The sequence below is a fragment of the Dendrobates tinctorius genome, unplaced genomic scaffold, assembly GCF_039654945.1.
Source record: "Dendrobates tinctorius isolate UK_male_01 unplaced genomic scaffold, ASM3965494v1 ptg000184l, whole genome shotgun sequence".
Classification (NCBI taxonomy): Eukaryota; Metazoa; Chordata; class Amphibia; order Anura; family Dendrobatidae; genus Dendrobates; species Dendrobates tinctorius.
Window position 1 is genome coordinate 11717024 of NW_027361851.1, and position 22500 is coordinate 11739523.

Below are 22500 nucleotides of genomic sequence, written 5' to 3' on the forward strand. Positions count from 1 at the left end.
TGGCAACAGACACGGTGGAGGAATGGGTCTTCTCCTTTCTTCCAACTGCACCTTCAACCCAATCCCACCTCTTCCCTCCCTAATCCTCCCCTCTTTCGAAGTCCACTCTGTCCGCATCTACTCTTCCTCCAACCTCCAAGTGGCCGTCATATACCGACCTCCAGGCCCGACCACTGCCTTCAATGACCAATTATCTACCTGGCTTCTTCATTTTCTTTCAACTGACACCCCCACTATCATCATGGGTGACTTCAACATCCCCACTGATACCCTTCAGTCAGCAGCCTACAAACTCCTGTCCCTTACTTCATCCTTTGGACTTACTCAGTGGTCCTCCTCAGCAACCCACACAGATGGACACACATTAGACCTGGTCTTCACCCGTCTCTGCTCTCTTTCTATCTTCACCAACTCCCCTTTCCCTCTATCTGACCATCATCTACTCACTTTCTCATCCCTGTCCTCCTCACCTGGCACCCATGTCCAGCAACACGCACACCCCCGCAGAAACCTTGCACACCTAGACACCCACGCACTCTCTAACTCTATTCTACCACTGGCATCCATATCCTCACTCCATGACACAGACAGTGCCACTGCCTTCTACAATGCAACTCTCGCATCAGCTATTGACACGGTTGCCCCTCTCGTTCATGGCAGAATGCGACATATCAACAGACAACCCGGGCACAATAACATCACTAAAAAGCTCTGGCAAGTGTCCAGGATTGCAGAGCTGCGCTGGAAGAAAACAAAATCGCAAGATGACTTCACCACATTCAAACAGGCAACACTCGATTTCAAATCTGCCCTCACCTCTGCTAAACAGGCCTACTTCGTAACCCTCGTATCTGCCCTATCTTATAACCCCAAACAGTTATTCAAAACTTTTAACTCCCTCCTCCGCCCACCACTGCCTCATCCAACCTCCCTCATCTCTGCCGAGGACTTTGCCACACACTTCAAAAACAAGATTGACCAAACAAGGCAAGTCTTCATCACTCAACCACCACAACCCCTTTGTATGCCAGACCAATGCCCAAACCCCATAACCTCACTCTCCAACATCACTGAAGGGGAGCGTAATCGCCTCTTCTCCAAATAGCATCTCACAACCTGTGCACTTGACCCCATCCCATCCCACCTCCTCCCCAACCTCACCACCTCACTTATCCCATCCCTAACCCACCTCTTCAATCTATCACTAACGTCCGTTACCTTCCCTTCTGCTTTCAAGCATGCCACAATCACGCCTATCCTTAAAAAGCCAACCCACGACCCAACCGCTATGTCCAGCTATCGCCCAATATCATTGCTTCCATTCGCTTCCAAACTCCTGGAACAGCATGTCCACGCTGAACTTTCCTCCCACCTATCATCTAACTTGCTCTTTGACAATCTACAATCTGGTTTCCGCCCCCATCACTCCACTGAGACAGCCCTGACCAAAATTACAAACGACCCACTTACAGCCAAATCAAATGGACAATACTCTATACTCCTGCTTCTAGACCTGTCCGCTGCATTTGACACAGTTGACCACTGCCTCCTACTACAGATCCTCTCCTCCTTCGGCATCAAAGGCCTTGCCCTATCCTGGATCTCCTCATACCTTTCCAACCGCACATTCAGCGTCTCCCACTCCCACACCACCTCCTCATCCCACCCTCTCTCTGTTGGAGTCCCCCAAGGCTCTGTTTTAGGACCCTTACTCTTCTCAATCTATACACTTGGTCTGGGGCAACTCATAAAGTCCCACGGATTCCACTACCACCTTTATGCTGATGACACTCAGATCTACCTCTCTGGCCCAGACGTCACCTCTCTGCTGTCCAGAATCCCAGAGTGTCTATCAGCCATATCCTCCTTCTTCTCCTCTGGCTTCCTCAAACTCAATGTAGACAAATCTGAACTCATCATCTTTCCGTCATCTCACAGACCTTCTTTACCTGACCTTGCTATAACAATTAACGACATCACACTTTCCCCAGTACCAGAAGTCTGCTGCCTCGGAGTAACCTTTGACTCTGCCCTGTCCTTCAAACCGCACATCCAAGCTCTTTCAACCTCCTCTCGCCTCCAGCTCAAAAATATTTCCAGAATCTGTCCTTTCCTCAACCCTCAATCTACTAAAATGCTTGTGCATGCCACCATCATCTCCCGCCTCGACTACTGCAACATCCTTTTCTGTGGTCTCTGCTAACACCCTCGCACCTCTCCAGGCCATCCTTAGCTCTGCCGCCCAACTAATTCATCTCACTCCTCGCTACTTCTCCGCTTCTCCCCTCTGCAAATCTCATCACTGGCTCCCATTCCCTCAGCATATCCAGTTCAAATGACTAATTCTGACCTACAAGGCCATCTATAACCTGTCTCCCCCATATGCCTCTGAACTAATCTCCCGATACCTTCCCTCACGTAATCTCCGGTCCTCCCAAGACCTCCTTCTCTCCTCCACACTTATTCGCTCCTCACCCAACCGCCTCCAAGACTTCTCCCGAATAGCCCCTATTCTCTGGAATTCTTTGCCCCAACAAGTCCGACTATCAACCACATTTGGATCCTTCAGACGGAACCTGAAAACCCACCTCTTCAAGAAAGCCTACAGCCTGCAATGACCCCGCTACCTCCTTCTCTCTCACCACTACCGGTGATATCACCTCGACCAACACCGGAACTGCTGCAACCCACCAACCTACTGTCTCCTTCCCCACCATCCTGTAGCATGTAAGCCCGAAAGGGCAGGGTCCGCTCTCCACTCTCTATCAGTCTGTCATTGTTAGTTTGTTTACTGTAAGTGATATCTGTATTTTGTATGTAGCCCCTTCTCATGTACAGCACCATGGAATCAATGGTGCTATATAAATAAATAATAATAATAATAATAATAATAATAATACTGGTGTACGCTTCAAATACATTTCCTTTTTTCTACTTTTTAGATTTTTGTCTAATCCATACTGAGAACACGGAGATTTTAAATGTTTAAACTATGCTATATATACCTGCTATCCAGTGATAATGTACCCTTTCTCAACTTTGTACAATCTGGTCAAATCCATACTGGGCCTGAGACCGTCTGTGCCTGCCTCCTGATCTATAGACATAGGTTTTTAATGTGTAAACTATGCTATACATACCTGTAATCCGGTGAAACATTACCCTTTCTCACCTTTGTCCAATCATGTCTAATCCATATTGGGCCTGCGACCGTCTGAGCCTGCCTCCTGATCTATAGACATAGGTTTTTAATCTATAAACTATGCTATACATACCTCTAATCCGGTGATACGTTACCCTTTCTCACCTTTGTCCAATCACGTCTAATCCATACTGGGCCTGAGACTGTCTGAGCCTGCCTCCTGATCTGTAGACATAGGTTTTTAATGTGTAAACTATGCTATACATGCCTGTAATCCGGTGATACGTTACCCTTTATCAAAATTCTACAATGTTGTCGAATCCATACTGGGCCTGAGAACGGCTGACGAGCTGTTAAGCAAGCTACAGCACCTTTGTTTTGGACACGTAATTTTTTCATTTTGTCTAGGAATGCTGGTTAGGCCAAATTCCGTAATTGCGGTTGACCTGCACTTACTGGGAAATCATCGTTCGCGGGGAATAATTGGAATCCCAGATCCCCATCACTAACGGTGTGCAGCGGGTTATCAGCACCTGTAAGCGAGAAAAGCTGTTCTTTTCAGTGTAGCGCGCATGCAGCCTCGGACATGTAAGGGCATGATAGACCTGTTATTGCCCGATCTCGCGTGCCAGAGCCTCGCGCATCCCTCTAGTAAGCTTGACGCGTACCACGGGGGCATGCCCGAGTCTCGGTCGTTAACGGAATAAAGCTGAGAAATCGCTAGCACAACAACAAACGGACATACCACGCACAGAATCGACAAAGCTTGCATTCTGTCCATCTTTTCTGTAGCTTGTATGGTTGTGGTTTCCCGGGTGGAGTCCAATTAAGCCACAGGCTCCACTCCTGGTGGTGCCCTTTCGGACATTCCTTTAAGGTTCAGCTTTGCAATCATACAGCCCCCGGAAACCAAACACTTTGCCTTCATGGACGCAGTTTGGAGGTTCGTGGGAATAACGCCGCCCCATCGGCAGTTGGCATAATTTATTGGTGGGAAGTCTTACGGTATATGATCGTGTTCGATTTCAGAATTTTTTGTTTTGTTTTGGTTTGTATTTTACAGTTTTATTCCAGCCTTTCTTGACTTCATAAGGGCATGACAAGCCTATATCTGTGTCTCCTCCACCTCCCCCTTTTACTCCTCCACCTCTTTTCTAAATGTCGTTGCCCTTTTCCATATGTTATTTTTGTCTTCTGTTCATTTTGTCTGCTTTGGGACGAACATTCGACGAACTTGCCTCCTGTGCGACGAACCAAAATACTAGTGAGGTGGCTCAACACTACTCCTGATATATAGACGTACATTGTTAAAGTTTAAAGTATGCTATATATACCTGATATCTGGTGACACTGTACCCTTTCTGCCCGGAAGTCCTCCTCCAACCAACACTCTAAGTGTATCATTGACACCTGGAACATTGTCCCACATGTGTGATTATTTCTTGCGGATCTTCTTGTTATATTGTGGTGCGATCCATCCTGAGCGTGTGAGTTTCTATGGGTTACTCCTGCAATTTATATGTAGATTTAAAAATTACCCCAACACTGTATACTGCTCTACGCTTGTGATACATTACCCATTTACTGCTTGTTATATTCTGGTCTAATCCAAACTGACCAAGTGAGAGTTATTTTCTGACAGTGGAAATAAATACTGAGATTGACAACAATGACCCCTACACTGTGTACAGCTGTACTCTTCAGATCCATTACCGTTTTACAGCTTTTTATATTGTGTTGTAATCCATAATGAGCCTGAGAGCGTCTGTGTCTGCCTCCTGAAATATCTACAAAGATTTAGAATGTTTAAACTATACTATATATACCTGCTATCTGATGATACTGTACACATTTTCTACTTTTTATATTCTTGTCTAATCCATACTGAGCCTGTGAGCGTCTCTGTGTGACTGATGGAATATATAGGGAGATTGACAATTATCCTTTGACTGTATAGAGCAGTACGCTTCTGATACAGTACCATATATCTGATGTTATTTTGGGTTCATTTTCTGCAGCATTTTGAAGTTTGGTGGAAGAGGCCGCGGACGTGGGCGTTGGGGGGCCAGCTGGTGCTGATGGTGGTGGTGCATCTTCTGGTAGTGGCAAAAGCACAATAGCAGCTAAGGCAGGAGGTTTTGAGCCTACGTCATGGTCTGGCTCCGGAACGCCTGGAAGGCTACCTTTTCTGGGAGTGGGTTAACCGCTTTTAAATCCGGAGCATCAGGAACTGGTTTTGGCTTACATTGCCGAAACAGACTCCAGCAAATATGCCCTCCTCTTCTGAAGTTTCAAAAAATGCAAGCACTGAGTCGTCAAGTGCTGGCTCCTGGTCAGGAAGAACCCCTTTCCTTGTGTCCTTCACCCAAACCAAAAGTGAATGATGCAGCAGGCCACACTTCACATTAGTCCATGTAGCTCTTTCTATCATACCATATCTATCAAGCCTGGGTTATCAAGTCAAATCGTGAATTCCTCAGTCCAAGATGAATCTGACATGGAGTGTGGGTGGCCAGCCAGGGCAGTGGGGTTAATTGGAACCGGACCGGTGTCTCAGAGGGATGTGTCACGTTGGTGGTGATGACCCATTCCGTGGCCCTTGGCGTCCATGCAAAGGGGTGAATAACGTTTATAGGTGAATGATACGTGACGCCACCTGTGGTTTCTGATCATATTGAACCGCGCTGCAGTGTCGCTTCTCTAGGACAGATGTTGTGGTGCAGCTAAGATGTAGAAGCCCTGCACAGGTAGGGCCGTAGTTGCAGAGCAGATGAAAGAGTTGGTAGATGGTGTGCAGTGCAGGATGTAGCAGAGCCGTGCGCCAGGCGCAGGAGAAAGATGACAGACACAGTCGTGCAGTTCCTTTACCTGTACTTGGTAAGTGCCATCCAGGACCCAGAGTACAAATGGAGAAGGAGTTGGACAGCCTGGAAGCAAATTTGGAATTCTCTCTCTGCAGATAGGTAGTGTGGCCTCCGTTCTAGCGCTTATCTGAGGTACTCGCAGTACTGAGTTCACTGAAGTTCCCCCTGTTGACTCTCTTTTGGAACTTTCTCGTATGGCAGGCAGCCATAGCCTTTTCCTTCTGGCTCACACATGTCGCTGCTGGGGCCTCCGAGCCTTAGTTGGGAACAGAGCATTTACAGCTGCTACTTCCTCCGGTTTCTGCTGCAGGACCATCAGTGTCCCTACAAACTCAGAGACTGGAATCCGGACCATGCGCTCCAGCTAGGAGTGAGCCTTAACTCTGCTCAACCTCCAGCTCCCCTTCTCACGTCCACACACTTCCCCTTCCCTTCACAGACTGCCCTAACTTCCCTCCTCCCGACCACAGAGAGCAGCTCCTCAGCAGTCAGGTTCAGAGGTCTCCCTGCTGGCCTGGAGTGGGAATTGTGTTGTGTGTTGGTTTAACTGCTAGAGAGATCCTTCATTGCTCCCAAGCATGACATCACACTCCCTAGGAGGAAGGTAATGCCACTGTGGCGACCGTACTCCTGGGGGCGCCACAAGTGCACTGATGCCCAGCCACTGCTAGATGATTCTCCTGGTACATTGACCCAGACCACTACATTCCCCTCGCACTCTACACAGCCAGAATCTGACCCTGATGAAACTCAGGTTCCCCTTCCCACATACTATACCACCTGACACGGTGACAAAGAGGAAGGTGCAGATGAAAGTGCAGGTTCCTTGAGCAGGTGGGGGGGGCATACTCATGGGCGATGGCACTGGCACAGAGCCCCTCATAGTACGCAAAAGTGTCTCTGCCGGGTGGCAGGCCCACCCTGGGAGGGCCCACCCCCACCCCCACCCGCCGTCAGACACATCGCCGTACTATGAGGGGCCCTGTGCCAGTGTCGTCGCCAACGAGTGGGCACCCCCTGCTTGCTCAGGATCACAGCACTTGCAAAGTTGAAATACTTACCTCTCCCTGCTCCACTGCCGTGTCATCTTCCACGTTTCCTGACTGTGACATTCTAGTTAGAGAATGCGATGACATCACATCTGTACGCCCTCTGTCTAAACAGTCCAAGTGCAGTGAGATGGAAGATGGGGACGACAAGGAGTCCAGACCATTACAGCGATTCCCTAGCGAGGAGACTTATTTAATTGTTTTCAATGTTGGGACAGCAATTTTTGAGGAGCACTATACTCTGGAGAATGATATATGAGGCCCACCATACACTGGAGCATTCCAAAGGTGGACATCAGACACTGGAGCAGCATTTACAGGGCCCATTATACACTGGAGCATTAGAAATGGGGCCCATTATATATAGAGCATTATTTGGCCCATAAGACAGTGGAGCTTCATCCATGGGGACCAACATATCCTGCAGCATTATGTGGAGCTCATCATATACTGTATGGAACATTATATGGGACCAATGATTCTGTATGGAGAAATATATGGGCCTCATTACTCTGTATAGCGCACTATGCGGTGGCCATAATACTGTATGGAGTAATATACAGTCCATTTTTGGAGCTATTGGAGAATTTAAAATGGATATCAGTCATGAGAAGTAAGAAGTGAAGTATTTTTCATTGTACTATACCGCTATTTCTCTGCCGTATCAGAGGATCATGAATTGTAGCATGTGTTAAAGGAGCCCAGTGACACTCTTTGGCCCAGGGCCCACGAAAATCTGGAGCCAGCCCTACCCCCCCCACAACTTTAGCCAAATAACCCCCAGTTTTCAATGCCTAACTATTATTATAAAGTAAATTAAGGTTGACAAGCTTAAGTAATAAGAATTGATGTTTTTGGCGTTAAAATGGGCACTGTAGGTGTGTTTCCTGTCCTCCACTCACTGCCGACCTTGGTTCCCCATTGACTTGCATTGGGTTTAGTGTTTCAGTCGGCCTCCGACTTTTCACGATAATTGGCCGATTGCGTTCGACCCGACTTTTGAGAAAGTCGGGTTTCATGAAACCCGACTCGACCCAAAAAAAAGGCAAAGTCGCTCATCTCTAGTGGCAAGTAGATTTCTTTTACAATAGCGCTAGGATTTCAAAGCCATAAGTTAATTAATAGTCAACTATTTTAAGCTGGAAAATATATGCAGTGCATTATTTGCATCCCAATTTCATTTGTAACTATTTAAAGTTTTCACTTACTCACCTTTAAGGCAGGTGCAGGTGACGGTATGTTCTCTATCAGAGACTAATGGTCCAATTATTAGAAATTAGATCACAGTTTGATCAGAGTGGGCTCTGTCTTTCTTGCAAGTGAAAACTTTTTAAAAAAAAATCTTTATCATCTCCATTCAGTTTATCTGTGAAAATTTCACCAAACTAGAATGTCATCAGAGTGCGGTCTGATATTTTCCATAGACCCATAGACATGAATGGGTAAGTCAACATCTACACTGATTACTATTGCTCTATCATTTACTCCACACCTCTGCTGCAGAGCAATAGTAATCAGTGTAGATGTTGAATCCAGCTCTAGGTTAAAGTAAAAGATGAATGGGTAAGTGCCAATTCTCAAAGGCAAATGGTGTATGCTGTGATTTTTCTTCCTCAATCCTCTCAATCCAAGGAAAAAATTGGACATGTGCATTGACTCATTGAATAACATTGGTAAGAATGCGATTCAGAGAGGTCAGAGTGGCCTTTAGAGATAACAATGAGCAATAAGGAGAGTGTAATTGTTCTTTTCATTTTTACATCTTACATTCATATTGCTGTGTGGTCTGAAACACCCCATAGAATATGTGACATTAAATTTGAGAATATATTTCCTGTGAATCATATTTCCAAGGTAAAATCCTGGCAAACAGTTGAGTTTGAATTTTGCCTGATCTGCTCATCTCTACATAAAGTCATTAAAACTGAAGTTGCATTAACAGAATGTGCAGATTTTGACAATAACAAGTGACAACTTTAATGTCTACACAAGCGTAAAAGTTTACGTACCATAATCTTTTTTGCAGTACTTGCGAAGGTTCATGTGCACACGACTGTGGGACGGTTTACAATATGACTGACATTCAGTACCTTGGGAAAAAAGATATGAAAAATAAAATGATAACTTGATAAGTAAGTTTCACATGGAGTTGCACTTTTAATCCAAAATACATTTGCAGCTGCTTGAATGTTTGCTTGAATTGTTGACTTCATCAGTATTTTTCACAATACAGTTAAAACTGAGACTTGTTTGCACAGAAGTAGCTGCTAAGACCTTGGCTTTTTTAATCTTATATTTATCTACACTTTAATGCTGAGTTATTAAATATTTTGAATACCTGCTTTCCATTCTAAAGGATAAGCTGCTGTTGTTGTCATCTCTTCCTGAATCTCCCCTAAAAATAACAGTCAAAATGATAGTATAGATTAGGCAATTATTTTAAATGTATACATTATTTGAAAAAAGCAAATATTTCTAAATGTATTCAAGTCAGAAACCATAATACAGTATATACAATGCATGCTCCTCTAAACTCTTCATGTGACCTTATGGTGAAATAAAGTATAAGTATTATCAGTGATTTCTGGGCCAGCCACAGGACTTCTGAGCAGAACTGAAAAGCCCCACAGGCATATATGAGACCGACTGTGTATATAGTGTGACAGAGTCTCTAGTAAAGTACTGGAGGGGAGATATGTGTCACTATGGTTAATGGTGTCAGTGATATAAAGCTAGAGTATTTTCCTCCAGCACACTAAAGTGTTGTGAGGCTTAAACTAAAGTTGCATAAATGGGCTGGTTTTATGTGGACATTCATTGAGTGGGTGGGAAAATGTCCACCATATCTCCACCTGTAGAGCCGGCCACCGTGTCCTGACAGGACCTGTGTGATGTCACTATCATGTGATCAGTCACATGATGGAGGAGTCATTTGGTCTGTTGCTTAAGTACTTGGTGTATATGGAGCGGAGCCACGTGTGTACGAGGTGTATGGAGAAGAGCCGCATGTGTACAAGGTTTACAGAGTGGAGCCATGTGTGTACTGAGTGGAGCCGTATGTGCACGAGGTGTACGGAGAGGAGCTATGTGCGTACAAGGCATACAAAGTGGAACCGTGTGTGTATGAGGTTGCGTGCGGAGCCGTGCGTGTACAAGGTGCATGGTGGGGAGCATTCATACCTCCCAACTGTCCCAGATCCAGCGGAATAGTCCAGATTTTGAGAGTCTGCCCCACTGTCCTGGCTGGAAGCTTACTTTTCCCGCAGACACAGGAGTCCACGGTGGAGCCCCGAGGAGCACTTTAAAAATCACGCGTGATGTTCCACCGGTACGGATGCGCTAGAAGCAAACCGGAAAGGAGGTAATCTCGGGATGAGGCACTTCAGGGAATGTGTTGTGAACACCTTTGACCTGGATTCTGAGTGTGGGCTACCTCTAGTAGTTGTTGCTGGTAATGGAGCTGGTCTGACTGACAGAAGTCAATCACCAGAGGATGATGATTGGAGGTCAGGTGTTACAGACTAGGAGGATTTAAGTGAGCAAGTGTCCCTCAGTTGCTGCTGGTGTTTTGGTTTTCTTCCTGTGCATTTTGAAGTCCGCTTCCCCTCTGCTTGAATCTTTTTGCATTTTGATTCTGTTATGATTAGGTAACCGAGGAGCATAGCAGGTGAATAGATAGGTAACCAGATAACCAGAGAGGTTGGTAGCTTAGCGGATTGCAGACCCCTAAACTGACAACACAGCTAGAATTAGCCGTGGGACGTACCTACGATGCCCTAGATGCATCGGCACAGCCAAGGAGTTAACTAAGCCTAAAGAGAGAAATGGGAAAGCTAAACTGCCCCGGAGTAGAACCCCAAAGGAATAGATAGCCCCCGAACATATATTGCCGGTGAGACAAGATGAGGCAGAAAACACAGGCAGAAAATAGAGTAAGCAAATGATGGGGCCCAAACTGTCTAGATAGAACAGGACAGAAAAGGATACTGTCTGCAATCACACAAAAAACCCTAAGAAAAATCCACCACGTCTGATATGCAAAAATACTGAGGCCACAGGACCTCTCCCCCACTAAATCAGAACTCTGGTGTGAACTGGATGCAAAACAAAGATACTGATATAACAGGGGTTTAGAGATACAGAAAAGACTGACACAAACTGTGGCATATGAAGCAGAGTCCAGCACAGGTCCCAACAGGGAACCCGGCTGAACTCACACCAGCAGAGCAAAAATCAGAGAACAGCAAAAATGAATCAAAATGCAAAAAAGATTCAAGCAGACAAATAACTTATCTGAAAAATGCAGGACGGAGCAGGAGGCAAGCAGACTTCCAAAATGCTCAGGAAGCAAACCAAATCACTGGCAACCACTGAGGGAAGGTTGCTCACTTAAATCTCTTCAGTCTGTAACACCTGACCTCCAATGATCATTCTCAGGTGATTGACTTCTGTCAGCCAGACCAGCTCCATTACCAGCAGCACCCACCAGAGGGAGCCCAAACTCAGAAGCCAGGTCAAAGGTGTTCACAACAGGAATGTTTCAGATCCATCACTGTGTCCTCCTCCGTCAGCGCAGACAGCAGGATCACCTTGGAATCGGGGATGCGGCCATGTGAGTGGATCATGATATGTCCTGCATTGGGAGGCGGACATTACAATGGGAGCCGGGCTGCTATAGTATCTATATAGAATCTTTCTTTCTCTCTCAGTTTCTCTCTCTGTGTTCTTTTTTTCTTTCCTCTCTTTCTCTCTCTGTTTTTTCTTTCTTTCCTTCTCTCTGTTCTTTCTTTCTTTCCCATCTTCCTTTCTCTCTGTTCTTTCTTTTGCTCTGTTCTTTCTTTCCCCTATTTCTCTCTCTCTAATCTTTCTTTCTTTCTCTGTTCTTTCTCTCTCTCTCTGTTATTTCTTTCTCTCTCTGTTCTCTTTCTTTCCCCTTTATTTCTTTCTCTCTCTGTTCTTTCTTTCTCTTTTTCTCTCTCTGTTCTTTCTTTTTTTCCCATCTTTCTTTCTCTCTCTGTTCTTTCTTTCCGCTCTTTCTTTCTTTATCTTTCTGTTCTTTCTTTCTTTCTTTCTTTTTCTCTCTCTCTCTCTTCTTTCTTTCTTTCCCCTCTTTCTTTCTTGCCCTCTCTCGGTTCTTTCTTTCTTTCTTTCCCCTCTTTCTTTTTTCATCTCTCTCTGTTTTTTTCTGTCCCCTCTTTCTTTCTCTCTCTGTTCTTTCTTTCTTTCTTTCTCGCTCTGTTTATTTCTCTTTCTTTCATTCTTCTTTCTCTCTATTCCTTCTTTCCCCTCTTTCTTTTTCTCTCTCTCTCTCTGTTCTTTCTTTCCCTCTCTGTTCTTCCTTTCTTTATTTCTCGCTCTCCTTTGTTTCTATATTTCTCTCTCTGTTTTCATTTTTTCTCTCTCTGTTCTTTCTTTTCCTCAGTACCAGTCAGTGTGCCAACAGTACCAGCCACTGTTCCCATAATGCCAGCCACTGTGATCTCAGTACCAGTCAGTGTGATCAGCAGTGCTAAATGGGTGTGGTTGGGGCGTGGACATGTGTGACTAGTTGTGAAATGGGTGTGGTCGGGGGCATGACCTAACATTTGCCTTTGTCCCTCTTTCCCCTTTTCGAAAGTTGGGAGGTATGGTTTTCAGTGTGTGTCTGGAGATGAAGCACTCCAGGAAAGTATATGCTAAAACCACTCTCAGAAGAACAGTGTTTTCCGTCACCATTTTTTTTTGTTTGCCTGCTTTTGCATAGAGGGCTGTATTTGCTTTACTACATCATGGGTTATGCTGCCTATAATAAACAAAAGGAAGTTCTAAAAGCCGCAGTGTACCCATGTCTACCTCTTTGTGCAGCTGAGTGAGCTTATCTACCACAATATACAGTAAAATCCTTACTTATATCTTGCTTCATGGACATCTGAGATTGACATAAGACAACCAGTTAGCACCAACTAATAAATAGTGAATGTGTCTTCCAAAAATTGAAGTATTGTCATATCAGGTTTTTGGATTACATGTAGAGATGAGCGACTTTGCCTTTTTTCAGGTCGAGTCAGGTTTCATGAAACCCGACTTTCACAAAAGTCGGGTCGAACGAAATCAGCCGACTTTAGGGAAAAGTCGGAGGCCGACTGAAACACGAAACCCAATGCAAGTCAATGGGGAAGCAAAGTCGGCAGGGAGTGGAGGACAGTAAACCCAACCAACAGTGCCCATTTCAATGCCAAAAACATCAATTCTTATAACTGAAGCTTGTCAACCTTAATTTACTTCCTAATAGTTACGCATTGAAAACTGTAGGTTATTTGGCTAAAGTTGTGGGGGGGTTGGGCTGGCTCCAGGTTTTCGTGTGCCCTGGACCAAAGATTGTCAGTGCGCCCCTTTAACATATACCACAAATCATGAAGCTTCGATATGCCACAGAAATATAGGTATAGTACAATGACACATACTTCACTGCTTACATGACATGACTGATCTATTTTAAATTGTACAATAGCGCAAAAACAGGACAGTATATTACTCCATACAGTGTTATGGCCACCACATTGTGTGCCATACAGAATAATGAGCCCCATATATTTCTCCATACCAAATAATTAGTCACATATAATGTTCCATACAGTATCTGATGAGCTCCACACATTGCTCCAGTACATGATGGGCCTCATGGATTCATGGATGATGCCCAGTGTCTGATGGGCTCCAATAATGCTCCATATGTAATGGGCCCCATTTGTAATGCTCCAGTGTATAATGTGCCCCTTAGATGCTGCTCCAGTGTCTGATCTGCCCCATTTACATTGCTCCAGTACATGATGGGCCTCATGGATAATGCTCCAGTGTCTGATGGGCTCCAATAATGCTCCATATATAATGGGCCCCATTTGTAATGCTCCAGTGTATAATATGCCCCTTAGATGCTGCTCCAGTGTCTGATCTTCCCCATTTACATTGCTCCCATACATGATGGGCCTCATGGATGATGCTCCAGTGTATGATGGGCTCTAATAATGCTCCATATATAATGGGCCCCATTTGTAATGCTCCAGTGTATAATGTGCCCCTTAGATGCTGCTCTCGTGTGTGATCTGCCCCATTTACATTGCTCCAGTACATGATGGGCCCTATTTTTAATTAACCCAGGCATGGTATGTGAAAAGAGCTCCATGGAGTAATCTGAGGTGTGTGCTTCCACATCCTTCACTTTTGGTGTGGGTGAAGGACACAAGGAAAGGGGTTGCTCCTGACCAGAAGCCTTCAGTTACGACTCAGTGCTTGCATCTTTTACAACTTCAGAATAGGAGGCGATAGAGCTGGAGGCTGTTTCAGCAATGTAAGCCACAAACAGTTCCTGATACTCCGGCTTTAAAAGCAGTTTATCTACTCCCAGAAAAGGGAGCCTTACAGGCCATCCTGAGCTACACCATGATGCTGGCTCAACACCTCCTGCCTTAGCTGCTATTGTATTTTTGGCACTACCAGCAGATGCACCACCACCAGCATCAGTACCAGGTGGCCCTCCATGCCCACATCGCGTCCTCTTCCACCATACTTCCTCATGTTTTTGAAAATGGACCCAAAAATACCAGCAGATATATGGTACTGTATCAGAAGCGTACAGCTCTATACAGTCTATGGATAACAGTAAATCTCTGTATATATTTCATGAGGCATACACAGACGCTTACAGGCTCAGTATGGATTACCCAATAAAATAACAAGTTGAAAAAGGGTACAGTATCACCAGATAAAAGGTATATATAGTATAGTGTAAACATTCTGATTTTCCGTATACATTTCAGGAGGAAGACACAAACGCTCTCAGGCCCAGTATGGATTACACAAGAATATGAAAAGCTGTAAATGGGTTATGTAACACAAGCGTACAGCTGTATACAGTGTTGGGGTAATCTTAAAGTTCCAAATATATTGCCGGAGTAACAGACAGATGTTTACGGGCTCATTATGGATTACACCAGAATCTAAATAGAAGCGTTCTGCTGTATACAGTGTTGGCCAAATTGAAAATATCGGTATATATTTCCATAGTCACCCTCAGACACTCACTCAGTTTGGTTTTGACCATAATAAAAAATGTTGTAAAAAAGTTCCTGGATAACAAGATAGCAAGTATATATTTTTTAGGGTACAATTGAAATCTCCATATAAATAGTCCCGCCGTCACTCTCAGACGCTTACACAATATGGATTGGACCGTAATGCTAAATGTCAAACAAAGGTACTGTATAACAAGATACAAGCTGTATCGAGTATAGTGTAAAAATTTGTTTCTCCGAATCACTGTATATATAGAAGGCGTAACCCACACACGCTCACTCACTATGGATGATGTAGGGAAGGTGGACTGACAGACAAACCAGCCTTTAGTGAGAAGCAGAGGTGTAGAGCAGTGTAGGTGTGAAACCGCAAAGATAAAGAGAAAGGGTGCAGTGTTTTAGGTTTTCCATTGGAGGGCAGTGGAGAGTGTAGGAGTGGGACTGAATAACTGCCATTGGTCAGAGAAACTGTTAGGTGATGGTGGGCGGAGTTACCAGAACTGGAAGTATAAAAGGCTGAGGGAAGGTTCTGGAAGAGTCAGTCAGTGAAGGGAGCACAGTAAAGAGGAAGTTCTGCTGAGGAAATAGTGGACAGTGGAAAGGCTCCAGAGAGGACTGACAGTTGAGGCGGTCACAGTGTGGTGGGCCAGAGGATAGTAACCGCAGACAAAGACGGCCTGGGGCTATCATACTGACGGTGTGCTCAGACTGGTGCAGTGCTGTGGTGGTTGGGCCTAGGCCAGCCACAGTGGAAGAGCCGCAGAGGATACCACAATTATAGTTACAAAGGAAGTGAAGGTACCGGGAAATGTGTACTGAGAAATGTGAAACGGCTGTGGTAAATTGCTGTTGTCGACAGAAGTATGGGCACTAAAAACGGACCTGTTCAATACAAACTCTGTCTCAGTCTCGTGTTTGTCTGCGGCAAGAAGAGGGCCCCCCCGCACAGTTGGTTATCCTACAGATGATATCTTAATACAAATTTTTGAAACAAGGTACTGTATCAGTATATACCAGGTGTGTCCAGTCTAGGGTTAAATTTCCGTCTACACTTCCGGAGTAAGACACAAATACTCACAGGGTAACTATGTATTACACCAGAATTAAAAAAGTAGAAAAAGGGAAAGGTATTCATAGCGTACATCAGTATACAGTGCTGTGGTACTTTTAAATCTTTGTATACATTTCAATCTCAGTAAGCCGGTCAAGAATCTCCGCTACTGGAAACTACATGGATACAAGTATAGATGCAAAGTCGAGTGTTAGCAGAAATTTTGGAATTACTCATCGCGGGGAAACCTCCTGGTATATGTTGCAGAGGTGATGCAGACCCTCAATTACTGTGTCTGTGGAGAAAGCGAAAAAGGTTCTTTGTGAAGAAAGGATTGCTTTATCGCAGTAGCATGGATCACATCACCGTTACTCGTCTCCATCAAATTGTGATCACAGGGAGAGCTGTACCCATGGTCCTCACTGCCTATCATGATGTGTCTGGTCATTTTGGAGTGCAAAAGACAGAAGCCACAGGTCGTAGGCGATTCTATTGGATTGGCATGAGAGGAGACATTTGAAAAATGGTGGCAGGAATGTCACACGTCTGTGACTATCACAACTGTGAAAGGTGATCACGCTTGCTAGTGCATGTTGATTAAATGTCTAAGCATGCAACTGGTATTCAAATTTCTGAGTTGTTTACCTCGGCTAAAGGTCCTTCCGCACTTCTTACAGGTAACCTTTGCCTCATCAGTAGGATTTTGGACAAAGAAGTGCCACACTGCACTCTTCCTACTATGGTAAACATTTTCTGGCCTTGAACGCTGTGCTAAGTTGACCCTCTGGTCAAGCTGTCCTGGAACTCTTTTAGTTTTTGTTCCACGTTTTAGGACAGCTACGGGCCTGCTAGATAACCGCTGCTGCGATGTCAATGCCTGCTGTGGATCCTTCTCCTTATCTGAACTATTGCCAGCGCCACCCTCCTCCCCCAATGGATGCCAATCCGGGTCCAGAACCGGGTCATCCATCACCTCCACTTCAAAGTCATCTGCACCTTCCTCTTTACCTTCCTCTGTGTTACCGTGTAAGGTGGTATGGTATGCGGAAGGGGCACCTGGGTTTCATCAGGGTCAGATTCTGGCTCAATAGACTGCGAGGGTAATGTAGTGCTGTGGGTCAGTGTACCAGCAGAATCATCTAGCAGTGGCTGTGCATCAGTGCAGTCCATGTAAGATTCGTCTTGGACTGGGGAATTCAGGATTTGACTGGATAACCCAGGCATGGTAAGTGAAAAGAGCTCCATAGAGTAACTTTTGGTGGGGGTGAAGGACACAAGGAAAGGGGTTTTTTTATGACCAGAACCCTGCACTGACAACTCTGTGCTTGCAGGTTTCGACCGTTCAGAAGAGGAGGCAATAGAGCTGATGGCTGTTTCAGCAATGTACGCCAAAACCTGTTCCTGATGCTCCGGCTTTAAAAGCGGTTTTCCTACTCCAAGAAAAGGCAATCTTACAGGCCTTCTTGGGCCAGAGGATGACTCAGGCTCAACACCTCCTGCCTTAGCTGCTATTGTGCTTTTGCCAGAACCAGCCGATGCACCAACACCATCAGTACCAGCCGCGCCCCCCTGCCCACATCTGCGGCCTGTTCCACCATACTTCCTCATGTTTGGGAAAATGTAACCAAAATACCAGCAGAAAGATGGTACTGTATGAGGAACGTCCAGCTGTGTAAGGTGTATTAAACAAATTAAATCAACGTATATATTATGTTAGTCACAGACGCTCTCACAGTATGTATTGGACCGTAATCAAGCAAGCAGATATACGGAACTGTTTAAAAAACGGACACGACTCTAAGGTGTAGGTGTGGAAAAGCGGACAAACTCCTCGGTTTTTTTTCCAGAGTCACACACAGGTAGCTTCTATTTGTCCGTGCTAGAAGGCGGTACATGGTAGTGTGTGAGGAGCGTACACCGCTGTACGGTGTGTGTATGTAAAATTGTCAAGCTCCGTGTATTTGTATACGGACTGACACACGCTGTCTTTGTCTAGTTTTGACTGTAATCAAACAGCAGATATACGAATCTGTTTGAAAAACGGACACAACTCTAAGGTGTAGGTCTGGAAAAACGGACAAATGCCTCGGCTTTTTCTTCCAGAGTCACACCCAGATAGCTTCTATTTGTCCGTGATACCAGTCGGTACACGGTAGTGTGTGAGGAGCGTACACCGCTAGACGATGTGTGAAAAAATGAACTCTCACTAACTCACCAGGACAAAATAATAAAAGTTGGAGTGCTTTGAAAAAAGCAGTTTGAACAGCAGTGTGCACACAGCAATGCAGCTAGCAGGTGGCCTTACAATGCAGTCTAATCACCACAGCGCTGCTGCACAAAAGCAAAAATCCTCCCCTTTCACTGCACACTAACTGTACAGTGAAAAGCGCTATCAGCAGAAGCAGTTTTTTTTCTTCTTCCCTGCCTAACGCTCTCCCTGTTCAGAATCAGCATGAGCACCTCTCCCTATTGTAAGATCGGCAGAAGTAAGATGGCGGTCAGCGTTCACAGCCTTTTATACTCACTGTGACGCCACACAGAGCCAGCCAATCACTTCAATGCCCTTCTCTAAGATGGTGCTGGCCACTGTGCATGTCATCGCGTTGCCCACAGTGTGCGTCCTCCATCATTGGCGGAAAAAAGGCGCTGGAAGCATCATATGAAACGCGACTTTGGCGCTCGGGTCGCCAACATCATAGCCGACCTCACGCTATGGTCGGGTTTCGTTTCATGAAACCCGACATTGGCGAAAGTCGGCGATTTTTTAAATTGACCAACCTGTTTCGCTCAACTCTAGTTACATGTATTAACAAAAATTCTTGCAATGTTTTTTTTTTCATATCATAATCTTTATTGACTACTTTTGAACCGCCCATTGACTTTATATGCCTCTGAGTCCACACTTTATCTTGCACTAATTATTAAAAAGCACAAGACTATGAAGCTGTGGAATAGGGAAATCAGCTGTAAAACACAGCCAGACACCTGACAGAGAAGATAAACATGGTATGTTACCTTGTGTATTTTCTCTCTCTCTTTATACACAGGGCTGAAAAAGCAATTATGTGTATAGATTAGGAAGTAATTTCAGTGCTTCTTCCTGCAGACCCTGCTGTCATATGATCTTAGGGTGTGGGAGGGAAAAAAGCTGCTGGATCCTTAGAGACCCAGTAAACTCTGCTGTGCAAACAGAGAGCTGAAATTCTTCTGTAAATGGTGCTAATGTAAAACCCCAGTTACAGGGGAGATCAGCAGTAAAGAAAAAGTATTAACATTAAAATGACACCCAAAGGTCTTGTAAGACCTTACAGTGGAAGTGGGAACAAGTTATAGAAAAATAAATAAATAAATAGCAAAGCTAAAGTGGAAAATAACATAAAAAAATAAGAAAAAAGCGACGCTGATAGTCTAAATCGCTGTTTCTAGTTCCACGCTATAAAGATATGTCCAATGTATAAAAATAATTTCTACGGATAGGGGAACACAATTTATAGTGTTTAGTAGTTTTTTGTGGTTGTAAAATAAATTACAAATGAGAAAAATAAAGAATGAGAGTTAGACCGGGATCACACTACCGTGTGTGATGCGAGAAACTCGTACAAGTCTCTCGCATCAACACCCGGCACTAAAGCCAGCACTCAAGACGAAAGCTGCGGCTGCATAGAAATACATGCAGTTGCAGCTCCGGTCTGAGTGCCAGTGTTAGGGTTGGCGGAACCCACCAAATAAAATATAATATTAAGGCGCGTTTGCAACCCAGAGTCCACCGTGCAGAGATGGTATACTGCTGCTAGATAATGGCAAACTCTGACTGAACACTGGCTGACCCGGGGTGTACAGGAGCGAACTCTGTTGCTGCACAGAGCCGCAGAACACAAGTGCCATAGCCTGTTAACCTCACAGGGCTCAGCAACGTGAACACTAGCTAAGAGACACAGGACTCTGCCCCAAGGACGCAGGGTTAGAGTCCCTCTAGTCCCACTAGCGTTTGACACCACAACTGTGATGCCTAAACTAAATAACAGTCGCACCACATGCGCACTGCACCAGTTCAGCGGATGCCAATAACCACCCATAGTGGGGAGGTATGCACTTGACTTGCGCACGGCGCCGCTGTGAGGAGCGCTGCTGCACATGCGGTGCAGTGGTGCCTTGTGCTGACTGGTGCTATCTGGTGCTAACCCTCGTGTGGAGAGCGGGATGCTCTGTGGCTCATAGATTGTGCCACTACTGGTGCTGACTCTATCTCATAGAATCATAGAATCATAGAATCATAGAATCGTAGAGTTGGAAGGGACCTCCTGGGCCATCTGGTCCAACCCCCTGCTCAAAGCAGGATTCGCTAAATCATCCCAGTCAGATGTCTGTCCAGCCTCTGTTTGAAGACTTCCATTGAAGGAGAACTCACCACTTCTCGTGGCAGCCTGTTCCACTCATTGATCACTCTAACTGTCAAAAAGTTTTTTCTAATATCTAATCTGTGTCTCCTCCTTAAACCCTAACTCATACACAATCAAGGGTAGGGATTTCATAATGAGTCAGTCACCAGTTTCATACATCCGCCATCACACACACAACTAACCATCAGAGTCTTTATTAGCACATGGCCAAGCGGCCATGCAAACCTTTTATAGCAGCGTCCTTCCGGGACCTTCCTGCTGGTCCAATCCGAGCTGCTTGAGGACCTGAGCATGTGACCTCCGACCCCCAATGAGAGGTCGTCCCACGGGCATGCTCAGTAGGCTGCAAAAAGGACTTAGCCTCTGGAGCTGCTCGCTGCTGACTAGTGCGGATTGCTAATGCTGGACCAGAGGTAGCAGCAGCAACCAACCTGACCGCACTAGCTTGAGCAAGGTGTCGGGAATGATGCCTTTGCTGAGCCGCCTCCTCTGTAGTTGGGACTGAATGGGAGGCCACAGAAGGCAAAGCTGGGGATTCCTCCTGTGCAGAGGTTGGAAACTGACACCTAACAGCCGGGTGCTGATGCGAGAGACTCGTGCGAGTTTCTCGCATCACACAAGGTAGTGTGATCACAGCTTTAGAGGCATGTACTTCATATTTTTCCAATATTTTCATCGAACATCAAAGAAAAAAAGCAATATAAAATGTCTTAACAATTTAGAGCCATTAAAATGAATTTTATGATAAAGCCAGAAACTGTACGAGGTCAGGGTAGAGGGTGAGAAAAGGTGGGGATAAATGTCCCAATCATGGACTAGGTGAAATTGTTTTTATACATTGGCCACTGGGGTGATTTTAGACTCATACTTCCTATTTTTTTTAATAAGAGTTTACAGCAGTTTATCATCAAAGGTAAGATTACAATAATGTCAGGCATCACTTCTATACACAACTGATAACACAGGATCCAGAAATCAACAAAAATGATATTGTAAGGGAGGGACAAGACTATAGTCATGACTAGTGTTGAGCATTCCGATACCGCAAGTATCGGGTATCGGCCGATATTCGCGGTATCGGAATTCCGATACTTTTAGGATATCGAATACCGGAATCGGATGTTCCCATAATGCTATGAGCCATTTTGATTTGATTCAGCCAATGACAATCCTCAGAAGTGTGGGCACATCCTGTTAGGCATGTAGGCATGTTAACTAATGGCATGGCTGTGATTGGCTGCTGAAATGATGTCATGATGCACTATAAAAGCCGCTGCCGCCGCCATTTAGGGTTCACTCTGCTGTGAATTCAGTTAGAGACAGGCTGCTGTTAAAGACTCTGCGGGACAGTTAGAGATAGCAATTTTCCAAATAATATTGTGCTTTACTCAGGCTACATTCTCAATAAGTGTAGCTTTCTTTTGCCTTGCAGCAGCGCTGTTCACAGCTGTCTGCAAGGTCTGTGTGAGTGCAGCTCACGCTGTAGTGTGTCCTGCAGGCACGTCTGCTTGTAGGCCGCTCAGCGTGTGTCACTGCCTCATTCATATTTTTCTTTTATTGCTGCTCATTTTTAATTCTCCTATTAGTGTGCATCCATCCGTATTCATATACGTTGGTTGCAAACACTTTAGGAGTAGACAGCGGAGCCTTTCTGCTGCCTTTCAGTGCTAGTGCCCAATTCTCTGCACTGTTCACGGCTGTCTGAGCGGTCTCTGTGTGAGTGCAGCTCACGCTGTGGTGTGTCCTGCAGCCACGTCTGGTTGTAGGCCGCTCAGCGTGCATCACTGCCTCACACATATTTTTATTTTATTGCAGCTCACTTTTCATTAATTCTCCTATTAGTGTGCATCCATCCGTATCCATCTACATTGGTTGGTTGCAAACACTATATAGGAGTAGATAGAGGAGCCTTTTTGCTGGCTTGTGCCCTGCAGGCGCAGCCA

At 45.1% G+C, this 22500-nt stretch overlaps 1 protein-coding gene across 3 annotated transcripts in view; it reads right to left on the bottom strand.

Moving 5' to 3' along the window:
* The window catches only part of LOC141055130 (netrin-1-like), a 317167-nt gene that overhangs the window by 67396 nt on the left and 227271 nt on the right, over positions 1 to 22500 (bottom strand). For 2 of the 3 annotated variants that reach the window (XM_073552106.1, XM_073552105.1), the window contains 2 exons: positions 9394 to 9450; positions 9065 to 9145 (listed from right to left, as the gene is read on the bottom strand). In XM_073552106.1, coding sequence (XP_073408207.1) covers positions 9065 to 9145; positions 9394 to 9450 — 138 coding nt within the window. The remainder of the gene's footprint in view (positions 1 to 9064; positions 9146 to 9393; positions 9451 to 22500) is intronic. The other variant, XM_073552107.1, reaches the window with a different exon arrangement.